We start from the raw sequence: 13,152 nt of genomic DNA, 5'->3' as shown, positions 1-13,152 counted from the left end.
GTAGGGTTACAGATACCAACGTAATAGAAGAAATCCCAGCGCTGCAACCCACTATACTCCAGAACCAGGGAGTCAACCAGTCGACACTCTTATCCTCCTAAGGGCAACTTCATGCAAACAGAGAAGAAGTTGGGTCTCCATGTGGAATTAAGGCCCACTGGCCAGTTTATTATAAGTATCACAGTAAAAAGCACAACATTTTGACTAGAGGTCTTTATCAAGTGTTGAGCACTTGATAAAGACCTCTGGTCAAAACGTTGTGCTTTTTACTGTGATACTTATAATAAACTGGCCAGTGGGCCTTAAATCCAGGCGGAGACCCAGCTTTTGTTTGCATAGGGTTAGAGATACACTTGTTTACCTCCTAGGTTTACTTTCACTTCAGGATTGCTTGAGGAATCATTTGGAGTAAGGTAAATATACTGTACATCTGTGCTTGGACAGCCCGTGCATTAGTGTGATCAGTGCAGCCTGATTATTGTAGGTTAGGTTTCTTGAATTTCTGTTGGTAGCGCTGAAGTTATTATTATTATTTATTTTATTTATAAAGCGCATATTTATTATGCAGTAATAAAACAGAGCAGGAATACACGGTCAGGCATTCCCGGAGGATATTTATGTACGAGGCTAGGTTCATGAAGGCAATGGAGTGGGCAATCAAGTTGTCCAGGCAGTTACGTCATTCAATGGGATAGGTGCATGATTGAGAAGAAGACACAAGGGGGGAGGACCCTGCCCAAAAGCTTACAGTCTAAAGATGGGGGTAAGGACACACTAGGTGGGGGACGATGCTTAGCAGTGGTGGTTAGGGCATTGATGAAGGGGGAGGGTAGGCCAACAGGAACAGTTGTTTAGTGATTGTTTGCTGGAAGGTGTTAAAGGAGGTGGCAAACCCAATGGTGGGGTGAGGGGGGTCGGCAGGGAGTTCCATAGAAGATTATAGCATGCGGAAAGGTGTGTTCCTTTGGATTAGTTCAATGTAGGTTGGGCAGGTATTGTTTTATGGATTTCTATGCCAAACACGGTATCTTGAAGGTGGCTCTGGAGTGAATGGGCACCCAGTGGAGGGATTTGCAGAGAGGGACTGCAGAGGTGGAACGGTGGGAGAAGTGATGTAGACTGAAACCTTGGAGTGCAGAAGGTAGTGGGTCTTGCAATGTACTCTAAAATCCTTCTCTGTAATGATTGTTTTGTATTGCTTAAATGCTTTGTTCCTTCTTATTGCTTTTCATATTTGTCATGACTAGTGTTTTAATGTTCGATCTGTTTTGCTTTTAAAAGGTGACCAAAAAGGTGAAGAGCATGCAGATGTTTCACTGCCCAGTCAGCAATGCGATGCAAGGAGACCGCCTGGGCATTTGCGTTACTCAGTTTGATCCCAAACTGCTGGAGAGAGGACTCGTCTGCACCCCAGAATCACTACACACCATCCATGCCGCTGTGATATCCGTCACCAAGATTCCCTACTTCAAAGGGTCGATTAACACCAAAGCCAAATTCCACATCACGGTGGGCCATGAAACGGTCATGGGAAAGGTCATGTTTTTCAGTCTGCCTCCTCCTCACGTTGGCCAAGAAGGACCTGTTGATAGTTTTGACTTTGGTAAAGAATACATATACCAGGACTGCTATGTCACTAAGGATTCCACAGCATCTGACCAAGACAAGGCAGATGGCCAACATGGGGACAGTCTCATTCCCAAGCAGCAGTGGGCACTGTTGGAATTTGAGAAGCCAGTCACTTGTCCCAAGATGTCCCTTGTCATTGGCTCAAAGCTAGACACAGATATCCATTCCAACACTTGCCGGTTAGCTTTCCATGGAGTCCTGCTGGAGGGGACAGAAGATAAAAATTATACAGAGACCTTTCTTCCTAAACTTAAAGTCTTCAAGATGAAACACAAGGAAGGGCAAGTCGAGAGGGTAAGGACTGTTTCCCAACCGGTACTTTTTATCTGTTAATTCACAACTGTATTATAATTGATGTATTGAACTTGAATGGTTTTTCTGAAGATGGCATTCAATATAATGATGTACCAGTTAGCCTTGGTTATTAAGGTTCTCTGATGTTTGACCTAAATTTAGCCTAGGTTCATTAAAGTTTTTTTGCTACGATTGTGCACATAGCTTCCTACACACTTTAGATTAAACCTGAGGCAGATTGGGAAAAAATGGTAGAAGCTTACCTGGGAAGAAAGAAGCCTCTAGATCCTACAGAGCCTTCTCCTGTCCTCCCAGAGACCACCGTTGGTGGGTACGGACCTCTGGAACATATCCAGTAAGAGCTTGTTGGATATGTTATCATGGTCATGCTCCCCGTGCGTTTGAGCGTGGCTAGTCTGCGTCTGTGAGAGTACATCTGCGCCTGTATCAGTCGCTCCATGCTACTGCACTGGCAGCACTCATGCACTAACTTTAAGATGATCCCAGTGGGTGCAAGAACACAAGAAGCCTCTGCAAGATCCAGAGGCTTCCGTCTTCTTAGGTAGGTTATCTCTCTTTTGTGTTCCAGGCAGGGACGTAACAATAGGGGCTGTAACCCCTACACCCGCGGGGTGGGGGGGCACTCACAGCCGTTTTGGGGGGCAGGAGGGGTCGCAGCATGAGGGGAAAGCTTGGCCACACATTGGTGGGATGGGGGGACAGTCGCCCCACCTCCCTCACCTCGGGCTCTCCCCTCAGCGCTCCCCTCCAGCTTCAATCAGTGTCTGCAGAACGGGCAGGAACACATACCTGCCTGCGTTCCACCGCCGGAGCTTTCTCACTCTAAGTGTCTCATGCTACTTCCTGTTTAAACAGGAAGTAGCGTCAGGCACTAAGAGATCGGTCGTCCTCCGTGGTGGATCTCATACATAGGTACCTATGTATGAGATAGATGTATGGGTACCTGTGTATGAGATAGTAGTATGAGATAGATGTATGGGTACCTGTGTATAGGATAGTAGTATGAGATAGATGTATTGGTACCTGTGTATGAGATATTAGTATGAGATAGATGTATGGGTACCTGTGTATGAGATAGTAGTATGAGATAGATGTATGGGTACCTGTGTATGGGATAGTAGTATGAGATAGATGTATGGGTACCTATGTATGAGATAGTAGTATGAGTTAGATGTATGGGTACCTATGTATGAGATAGTAGTATGAGATACAGTAGATGTATGGGTATGTGTGTATTGGATAGTAGTATGAGATAGATGTATGGGTACCTATGTATGAGATAGATGTATGGGTACCTGTGTATGAGATAGTAGTATGAGATAGATGTATGGGTACCTGTGTATGACATAGTAGTATGAAATAGATGTATGGGTACCTGTGTATAGGATAGTAGTATGAGATAGATGTATGGGTACCTATGTATGAGATAGTAGTATGAGGTAGATGTATGGGTACCTGTGTATGGGATAGTAGTATGAGATAGATGTATGGGGTACCTGTGTATGAGATAGTAGTATGAGATAATGTATGGGGTACCTGTGTATGAGAAAGTAGTATGAGATAGATGTATGGGTACCTGTGTATGAGATGGTAGTATGAGATAGATGTATGGGTACCTGTGTATGAGATAGTAGTGTGAGATAGATGTATGGGTACCTGTGTATGGGATAGTAGTATGAGATAGATGTATGGGGTACCTGTGTATGAGATAGTAGTATGAGATAGATGTATGGGGTACCTGTGTATGAGATAGTAGTATGAGATAGATGTATGGGGTACCTGTGTATGAGATAGTAGTATGAGATAGATGTATGGGGTACCTGTGTATGAGATAGTAGTATGAGATAGATGTATGGGGTACCTGTGTATGAGATAGTAGTATGAGATAGATGTATGGGGTACCTGTGTATGAGAAAGTAGTATGAGATAGATGTATGGGTACCTGTGTATGAGATAGTAGTATGAGATAGATGTATGGGTACCTGTGTATGAGATAGTAGTATGAAATAGATGTATGGGTACCTGTGTATAAGATAGTAGTATGATATAGATGTATAGGTACCTGTGTATAGGATAGTAGTATGAGATAGATGTATGGGTACCTATGTATGAGCTAGTAGTATGAGGTAGATGTATAGGTACCTGTGTATAGGATAGTAGTATGAGATAGATGTATGGGTACCTATGTATGAGCTAGTAGTATTAGGTAGATGTATGGGTACCTGTGTATGGGATAGTAGTATGAGATAGATGTATGGGTACCTGTGTATGGGATAGTAGTATGAGATGGATGTATGGGGTACCTGTGTATGAGATAGTAGTATGAGATAGATGTATGGGGTACCTGTGTATGAGAAAGTAGTATGAGATAGATGTATGGGGTACCTGTGTATGAGAAAGTAGTATGAGATAGATGTATGGGGTACCTGTGTATGAGATAGTAGTATGAGATAGATGTATGGGGTACCTGTGTATGAGAAAGTAGTATGAGATAGATGTATGGGGTACCTGTGTATGAGAAAGTAGTATGAGATAGATGTATGGGTACCTGTGTATGAGATAGTAGTATGAGATAGATGTATGGGTACCTGTGTATGGGATAGTAGTATGAGATAGATGTATGGGTACCCATGTATGGGATAGTAGTATGAGATAGATGTATGGGTACCCATGTATGGGATAGTAGTATGAGATAGATGTATGGGTACCCATGTATGGGATAGTAGTATGAGATAGATGTATGGGTACCCATGTATGGGATAGTAGTATGAGATAGATGTATGGGTACCCGTGTATGGGATAGTAGTATGAGATAGATGTATGGGTACCCATGTATGGGATAGTAGTATGAGATAGATGTATGGGTACCCATGTATGGGATAGTAGTATGAGATAGATGTATGGGTACCCATGTATGGGATAGTAGTATGAGATAGATGTATGGGTACCCATGTATGGGATAGTAGTATGAGATAGATGTATGGGTACCCATGTATGAGATAGTAGTACGAGACAGATGTATGGGTATGTATGTATGAGATAGATGTATGGGTATGTATGTATGTATGAGATAGATGTATGGGTATGTATGAGACAGTAGGTGGCAGTTAGAAGTAGCATTACTGACGTTGTTCTGTGAGAGAATAGAGATTCTAATTTTTTCAGCTTTGTTCATTTTTTTTTCTGAGCTTTGAATTGGGCCAATCAATCCAGACCAGCAGCACCTGCATTGGAATAAACCAATATCAACCTGCATGCAAATTGCATATATTTCTTGGTCTCTTGTGGAATTGACTGAGGGGGGGGGGGGGGGGGGGGGCAGAGGTTTGATTGTTAATGTCAGTGAACAGGGGTGTGGTGTCAAAATCAGGAAATGTGGGTGCCTGGTGGTGCTAATGGACTATTTTGGTGCCTTATAGGCACTAATGCAAAATATTGGCTATGGACGCCAAAGAAGAAATTTGGGTGCCCGATAAATAGTTGGTGCCGGCCCTCCAACCAAAATTTTTTGATTTGATAATTTGTAAATTATCGTTTTAACTTTTTATATCACTTTGAAATTAGTTTTGAGAGTTATAATTATGTAAATTATCGCTTTTTGTATTACCGTTATTTGCAGTGGAGAAAGGGGGTCTTAGGGTTAGGCACCACCAGGGGGGTCTTAGGGTTAGGCACCACCAGGGGGGTCTTAGGGTTAGGCACCACCAGGGGGGTCTTAGGGTTAGGGCACCACCAGGGGGGGTCTTAGGGTTAGGGCTCCACCAGGGGGGTCTTAGGGTTAGGCACCACCAGGGGGGTCTTAGGGTTAGGGCTCCACCAGGGGGGTCTTAGGGTTAGGCACCACCAGGGGGGTCTTAGGGTTAGGGCTCCACCAGGGGGGTCTTAGGGTTAGGCACCACCAGGGGGGTCTTAGGGTTAGGTCACCACCAGGGGGTCTTAGGGTTAGGGCACCACCAGGGGGGTCTTAGGGTTAGGTCACCACCAGGGGGTCTTAGGGTTAGGCACCACCAGGGGGGTCTTAGGGTTAGGCACCACCAGGGGGGTCTTAGGGTTAGGGCTCCACCAGGGGGGTCTTAGGGTTAGGCACCACCAGGGGGGTCTTAGGGTTAGGGCTCCACCAGGGGGGTCTTAGGGTTAGGTCACCACCAGGGGGTCTTAGGGTTAGGGCACCACCAGGGGGGTCTTAGGGTTAGGTCACCACCAGGGGGTCTTAGGGTTAGGCACCACCAGGGGCGTATTGGGATTAGGCATCAGTAGAGGGAGGGTTCTGTGTGAGCTTAGGTTTAGTTGTAGTAAAATATTGGTAATATTTACCAATGTTTTACTGTGCTTATTACAACTGTGCATGTATTTTCGTTTTCATTGTTATGGACAATACAGTATTTTGCGATTTTATTAGAAAAAAATAAATATATTGTTATATCCAATATTATAAAATTTTGGCTGTACCCTTCGCCCCCTTTTTTCCTGGCGCCTTTATTCGATGTATGCGTCATGACTGCTCCACACGACTACAGGTAGACAGGAACGGGTTCTTGGCTGGAGCTGGCAGACTCCACGGGACACGGAGAGGTTTACAAGCTCTGCCCTCATAAAAGTTTTTCTTGTTGCTTCTATTAAAAGTGATTTATTTGTTTCTTATTGCATAGTTTATGTTGGCAAGAAGAAACCTGAACCTACAATTAAACTATAAATAAAATAAAGAAACAAAACCTAACTGTGCATGCTGAAAACTGTGACAGCCCCTTTCCTGACCCAGGTATACTTCAGATGGATGGCTCACAGGAGCTTGCTTTGCGCAGCCAAACTTTCTATTGCTTCTGCCCCAGAAAAGCGTTTGACATAGTTTGTTGTCATGTGACATGGTGAGATAGACATGGGTATGTACAGTGCCTAGCACACAAATAACTATGATGTGTTCCTTTTTTTTTCTTTCTCTGCCTGGAAGAGTTAAACATCCGGTATGTAACTGGCAGTTCCTGTCTGGTCTGGGTCAGACTACAGTGCGACCCTCACTGATAAGAAATTACGACTATAAACCACTTTCCTAGCAGAAAATGGCTTCTGAGAGCAGGAAAGAGATAAAAAGGGTAAATTGTTCATAGATTGTAGCTCTGGAATACTTCAATGAATGTGTCATTGAGCAAAAATAATAAAACAGTAAAAACATAAAAAGTAGATTTAAATATAAAATAAAACTGGAATATCGTAAAAAAAAAAAAGGTCAATTTTAGGAGGAGGAAAATAGATACAATTGTTTTTCATTAGTTTATTTTGACCACGTGTGTCCTTTAAAGTCCTAAAGGGGTAGAATGTTGCCGCCTCCAGAAGCTGTCCAGGAAAACTCGATTGGCCGTGGCACTTGAGCAAATATGGCACTGTTGGCTCTTGGTTTCTGTCTTTGCTTTTTCTGTCCCCAGTGTTCTTGAAAGATCCTCTGGTCTCTGTCCCTTAAGGGATATTTTCTCTGGACCTGTCGGTTAAAGCCGCTAGGAGCTACATGAAGGCTAGAAGGCAAAGCTGGACACTCGAGAAGTATTTGTTGCCCTGCAAAACCTCAAAATCATAGTCCCTGTTATTCCCTCGGACATGCTGGTTAGTTGAGACTTCAGGTTGCCTGAGTCCGGATGACGGGGACTTTGCCATAGTTTCCAAGTATTCTAATCATAGAGATACATTCTGAAGGATATTCACAAGTTTTGTTGCTGATTACCTTTGAAAGAGAGCAAATTTCTAATAGTTCTTAGAGCGGAACTGAAGATAAAATAAAAATAAAGAGTTTTACTTACCTGGGGCTTCTACAAGCCCCTTACAGCCGTCCTGTCCCGCGGCGCTTCTCAACGATCCCCAGTACCCCGCCGCCAGCTAGCTTCATAGCTCCCAACTGTCCCTTTTTTGGAGGGACAGTCCCTCTTTGGGAGCTCTGTCCCTATGTCCCTTTTTCCTCCTCATTTGTCCCTCTTTCAGGACGGTGTCCCTCTTTCTATGTAAATATATACATTTCTCTACAAAAATGTGTTTGATTGACTCAAAACTTTATTCCCATCCTTTAAATTGATATATTACTAATTTTAAAATGTTACTATAAAGGAAAATGAATCAGGATATAAAGAACCAGTGTGGTTTGAGCTATAAAACAACATATTTTTCTTATGAAATCTTTATGGTATGCGTGACTAGGGTTGTGGTGGGGCGTGATCAGGGGTGTGGCAGGGGAGTGGCTTAAGTGTCCCTCTTTCTCATCTCTAAAGGTTGGGAGGTATGTAGCTTTGTTACTCGACTTGAGGGGCTGCCAAGCATATCCTTTTTCTGCATTCCCTTCTGTAATAGCGCTATTGCGGCCTGGAACGCCAAGAAGGATAGGCGTGGCCAGAGCCGCACAGGCGCAGTGGCCTGACGGCGAAATCGAAAGTAGTTTGCGGTGGGAGAAGGGTGGATCGTGGAAGACCGGCGCAGTACAGGACGGCTGCTGGGGGCTTTCAGAGGCCCCAGGTAAGTGAAACTATTTATATTTAGATTATCATCAGTTCCGCTTTAAGTAATGTTACAGGAATAGCCAAGATGCAGGTTGCACCCACCAAACAGATCGACGTGCTTTTACTGTCGGTCCAAATCCCTCAGACCTTGGGGATTGAAGCAGACTGGAAACCAGAAGATGACCCAACACCGTCTTCGTAATGTATCTATAAGCGCTTTATTAAGGCATCATCAACCAAAGGCAGGATACAACATAACAGGAGCCTCCTAATAAAGACCTTATAAATACATTATGATGACGGTGCTGGGTCATTTTCTGGTTTCCATTAAGTAATGTTACAGGCAGGGCAGTTCTTGGCACTAGGCAGGGGCCTAGAGGCGGCAGTGTGCTCAAAGGCGGCTGTCAGGTATTTGCGTACCCACGTTCACCATCCTGAAGCCTTTCTGGGGTCACTGCTCACAGAGCACAGAGAGCGAGTGATTGCGATGCCCCCTTTCCACTAATGTGATTTTTTTTTTCTAAACTCAAACTAGTACCTGCTGCGTTTTTATTGGGTTTCAGTTACAGCCAGTGGGAGTGTAAGAAAATCTGATAACTAACTCGATGCTTCACAATTGTTTTTTAGTGATTTCCATTTCCATTTATTTTTGTTTAATAACGAGTCATCTGAAAATGAATTGTGCCATGAAACTAATCGATAACACAAAAATTGTGGCAAAACGTATGGAAAAATGCTTATTATAAAGACATTTTACAGCTTATTGTAGAAAAAAAATCCCAATCACATCGCAGTGCGTTTCAGATCGCCATTCCCATTGGAAAGGGGCTCTTAGCTGTTTATTAGAACCAGATAGTAAGATACCAGCCAGCCTCCTTACTCACTCACGCACAATATTTTGGCAAATAGACTTAGAATTATTCAAGAAATGCTTTTGAAAACAAACAAACCCCTGAGAATCCCCAATGAGGAGATGGACTAGTCCAAAACAGGTCGGTTCTGTCAGATTTCACCTGCTTACTTTTTTTTGCTGTAGTGGTCCTTTAAAGTCGACCTGAACTCAGAACTTCCTCTCTGCTCTAAACGATAAGCAACAGAATACAAGCTTTTAAAGAAAAACAATTCTTTGTAAGGGCTTGTTCACACTTTTAGCATTTGGAGCTTTATTTTAAAATCGACAACATTTTTAAAAGCGCTGTAAAAGCCAAGGCCGGGCCGAGGCAGAGGCAAGAGAGGCTCCAGCCTCAGGGCGCAGTGTAGGAGGGGGCGCACCACTCACTCAGCTATCATTCACCTATTGTGTTTGAAGCAGAGATAAATAAGAAAAGGGGATACATGGCAGTGACTGCAAGCCAGATAACTAGAGATTAGGTGTTAGGAGCCCTGGGGCGCCTCTTAGTCTAATGGCAATCAGTGTGTGGCGGCTGGGGTGGCAGGGATGGAGGGGCGCACTTTGGTGTCTCAGCCCTGGGTGCTGGGGAATCTTGTCCCGGCTCTGGTAAAAGCGCTTGTGTAATGAAATCCAGTGTGAGTGTTCTCACATGAGCGATAAGCTTTCTTTTCAATCGCAAACCCGGGTCCTGCACCATTTTTTGAGTGTTTATGCTTCAATACAAGGTATAGGAAAATCACAAATCGCTTTAAAAAGCGCATTTTTCAACTGCACAGCGGAATTGCAAAATCCCTAGGGTTGCTACCTTATCATATAAATCATGAGAAGTATTTTCCACTATAGTGGCAATTGCTTTCTGGGGCGATTTTAAGAGGGATAATGCAATGCAAATGAAAAATCGCAAAATAAAATTAATGAAAAATCGCAAACGCTGGAGTTTGCGATTGCTAGTGGAAAAGGGCCCAGGGATTCTGTGGACATTTTTCACGCAATAGTACTTTAAAAAACATTCAGTTCCAGGTCAAAGATTGCACTTCCTGTTTGTCTACACACCGAAAATCACAAAACAAAAACGCTTACAAAAAAGGCAAATGGCACAAAAAACCTCTGGTAATCGCTTAAAAAAAAATTGCTCACAAAAACGCTTGGCTATTGCGCTTTGTAGTGTGAACTAGGCCTTACAGCTGATAGAAATCCTTCAATTAATCTGCAGTGTGTCTACTTCCTGCTTTCATGGATGCAGAGACATAGGGTTATCAGTCTGCATTTACAAATTAGCTTCTCTGCTGACACAGCTGAGAGATCAAATTACACTGGTGATTAGTTACAGATGAGGGGGAATTAGACAGGCTAAACTCTCTAAATACCTACAGGGTACATTTCTCTCTGTTTTCCTTCTGTCCTGTGCAAGAGTTCAGGTCCATTTTAAGAGATTTGAGATATGACACAGGTGTTTTCTTTCTTTGGAAGACAGAATAGACCATATGCTTGATGTCACTCAGCTTGCAGCCAGCTCCCCAGGGCAGAAATGCTGAGATTTGTAGTCCATTAGTTAGGAGCCTGGTTGGACACTAAGGTGTTGGCAGTGGTGTTGGGCCGGAGATGGCGCCTGCTGCCTCCTGCTCAGTGCTCTTCCTGCGTGGCGGTGCGATATGTTATTGTTTGGGCTGCGCACAGTCACTTCGCCGGAGCATGTCATGGAATGCAGCAGTTATCTCTTATTTGGGTTTCTTACCTTAACGGCAGCCACTTTCTGCAAGAACAAACAGTAATTGATACCGCACGACGCCAACAAGCCGAACAGATTAAAAACAAGAGAATGGCGGGATGGGGAGAGAGCGAGAGGAAAGATTAGAGATGAGGGGAGGAGATGGAGAACACCTCGTTGGCCTGCCTGAGTGCTTGTCTGTGGCCAGATAGAGAAGACATCACGTTATTTCTATTAGTATTATCCTTTATTTACAAAGCAACAATATCTTACGCACTGCTGTACAGTCACATTATTAAAGAGAAACTCTAACAACATACAGTAGAATGCAGTAAATAATTCAGGATATCCACTTTAACTATAATTTTCCTGCTTTCAGCATCAGAAGCACTCCCTATAGCCATACAGGATCTTCTCAAAAAATTAGCATATTGTGATAAAGTTCATTATTTTCTGTAATGTACTGATAAACATAAGACTTTCATATATTTTAGATTCAAATACACACAACTGAAGTAGTTCAAGCCTTTTATTGTTTTAATATTGATGATTTTGGCATACAGCTCATGAAAACCCAAATTTCCTATCTCAAAAAATTAGCATATTTCATCCGACCAATAAAAGAAAAGTGTTTTTAAAACAAAAAAAGTCAACCTTCAAATAATTATGTTCAGTTATGCACTGAATACTTGGTCGGAAATCCTTTTGCAGAAATGACTGCTTCAATGCGGCGTGGCATGGAGGCAATCAGCCTGTGGCACTGCTCAGGTGTTATGGAGGCCCAGGATGCTTCGATAGCGGCCTTAAGCTCATCCAGAGTGTTGGGTCTTGCATCTCTCAACTTTCTCTTCACAATATCCCACAGATTCTCTATGGGGTTCAGGTCAGGAGAGTTGGCAGGCCAATTGAGCACAGAAATACCATGGTCAGTAAACCATTTACCAGTGATTTTGGCACTGTGAGCAGGTGCCAGGTCGTGCTGAAAAATGAAATCTTCATCTCCATAAAGCTTTTCAGCAGATGGAAGCATGAAGTGTTCCAAAATCTCCTGATAGCTAGCTGCAGTGACCCTGCCCTTGATAAAACACAGTGGACCAACACCAGCAGCTGACATGGCACCCCAGACCATCACTGACTGTGGGTACTTGACACTGGACTTCAGGCATTTTAGCATTTCCCTCTCCCCAGCCTTCCTCCAGACTCTGGCACCCTGATTTCCGAATGACATGTAAAAGCTGCTTTCATCCGAAAAAAGTACTTTGGGCCACTGAGCAACAGTCCAGTGCTGCTTACCTGTAGCCCAGGTCAGGCGCTTCTGCCGCTGTTTCAAAAGTGGGTTCATGCTTCCATCTGCTGAAAAGCTTTATGGAGAGGAAGATTTCATTTTTCAGCACGACCTGGCACCTGCTCACAGTGCCAAAACCACTGGTAAATGGTTTACTGACCATGGTATTACTGTGCTCAATTGGCCTGCCAACTCTCCTGACCTGAACCCCATAGAGAATCTGTGGGATATTGTGAAGAGAAAGTTGAGAGACGCAAGACCCAACATTCTGGATGAGCTGAAGGCTGCTATCGAAGCATCCTAGGCCTCCATAACACCTGAGCAGTGCCACAGGCTGATTGCCTCCATGCCACGCTGCATTGAAGCAGTCATTTCTGCAAAACGATTCCCGACCAAATATTGAGTGCATAACTGAACATAATTATTTGAAGGTTGACTTTTTTTGTTTTAAAAACACTTTTCTTTTATTGGTCGGATGAAATATGCTAATTTTTTTGAGATAGGAATTTTGGGTTTTTATGAGCTGTATGCCAAAATCATCAATATTAAAACAATAAAAGGCTTGAACTACTTCAGTTGTGTGTAATGAATCTAAAATATATGAAAGTCTAATCTTTATCAGTACATTACAGAAAATAATGAACTTTATCACAATATGCAAATTTTTTGAGAAGATCCTGTATATTGCTTTATATTGGTATATAGGTCGCCCTCCCACTAAGGGTTGTTTATGCGGAATTCTCCCCCCTAAAAAATTCAGGGAGACCAGAGAAATTTTTCCGAGTGGCTTTAGAAATCTCAGTTAGGGCCGGTTCACACGGACGTTTTGTTGGCATTAAATGTCCTG

At 43.3% G+C, this 13,152-nt stretch overlaps 1 protein-coding gene across 1 annotated transcript in view; it reads left to right on the top strand.

Moving 5' to 3' along the window:
- Positions 1-13,152, top strand: part of EEFSEC (eukaryotic elongation factor, selenocysteine-tRNA specific) — a 244,383-nt gene that overhangs the window by 147,373 nt on the left and 83,858 nt on the right. Inside the window, exon 5 of the mRNA XM_068252731.1 lies at positions 1,282-1,923. Within this exon, the coding sequence (XP_068108832.1) occupies positions 1,282-1,923 (642 nt within the window). The remainder of the gene's footprint in view (positions 1-1,281; positions 1,924-13,152) is intronic.

This window comes from Hyperolius riggenbachi, chromosome 9 (genome assembly GCF_040937935.1).
Source record: "Hyperolius riggenbachi isolate aHypRig1 chromosome 9, aHypRig1.pri, whole genome shotgun sequence".
NCBI lineage: Eukaryota > Metazoa > Chordata > Amphibia > Anura > Hyperoliidae > Hyperolius > Hyperolius riggenbachi.
This window is presented reverse-complemented; position numbering and strand designations above follow the sequence as displayed.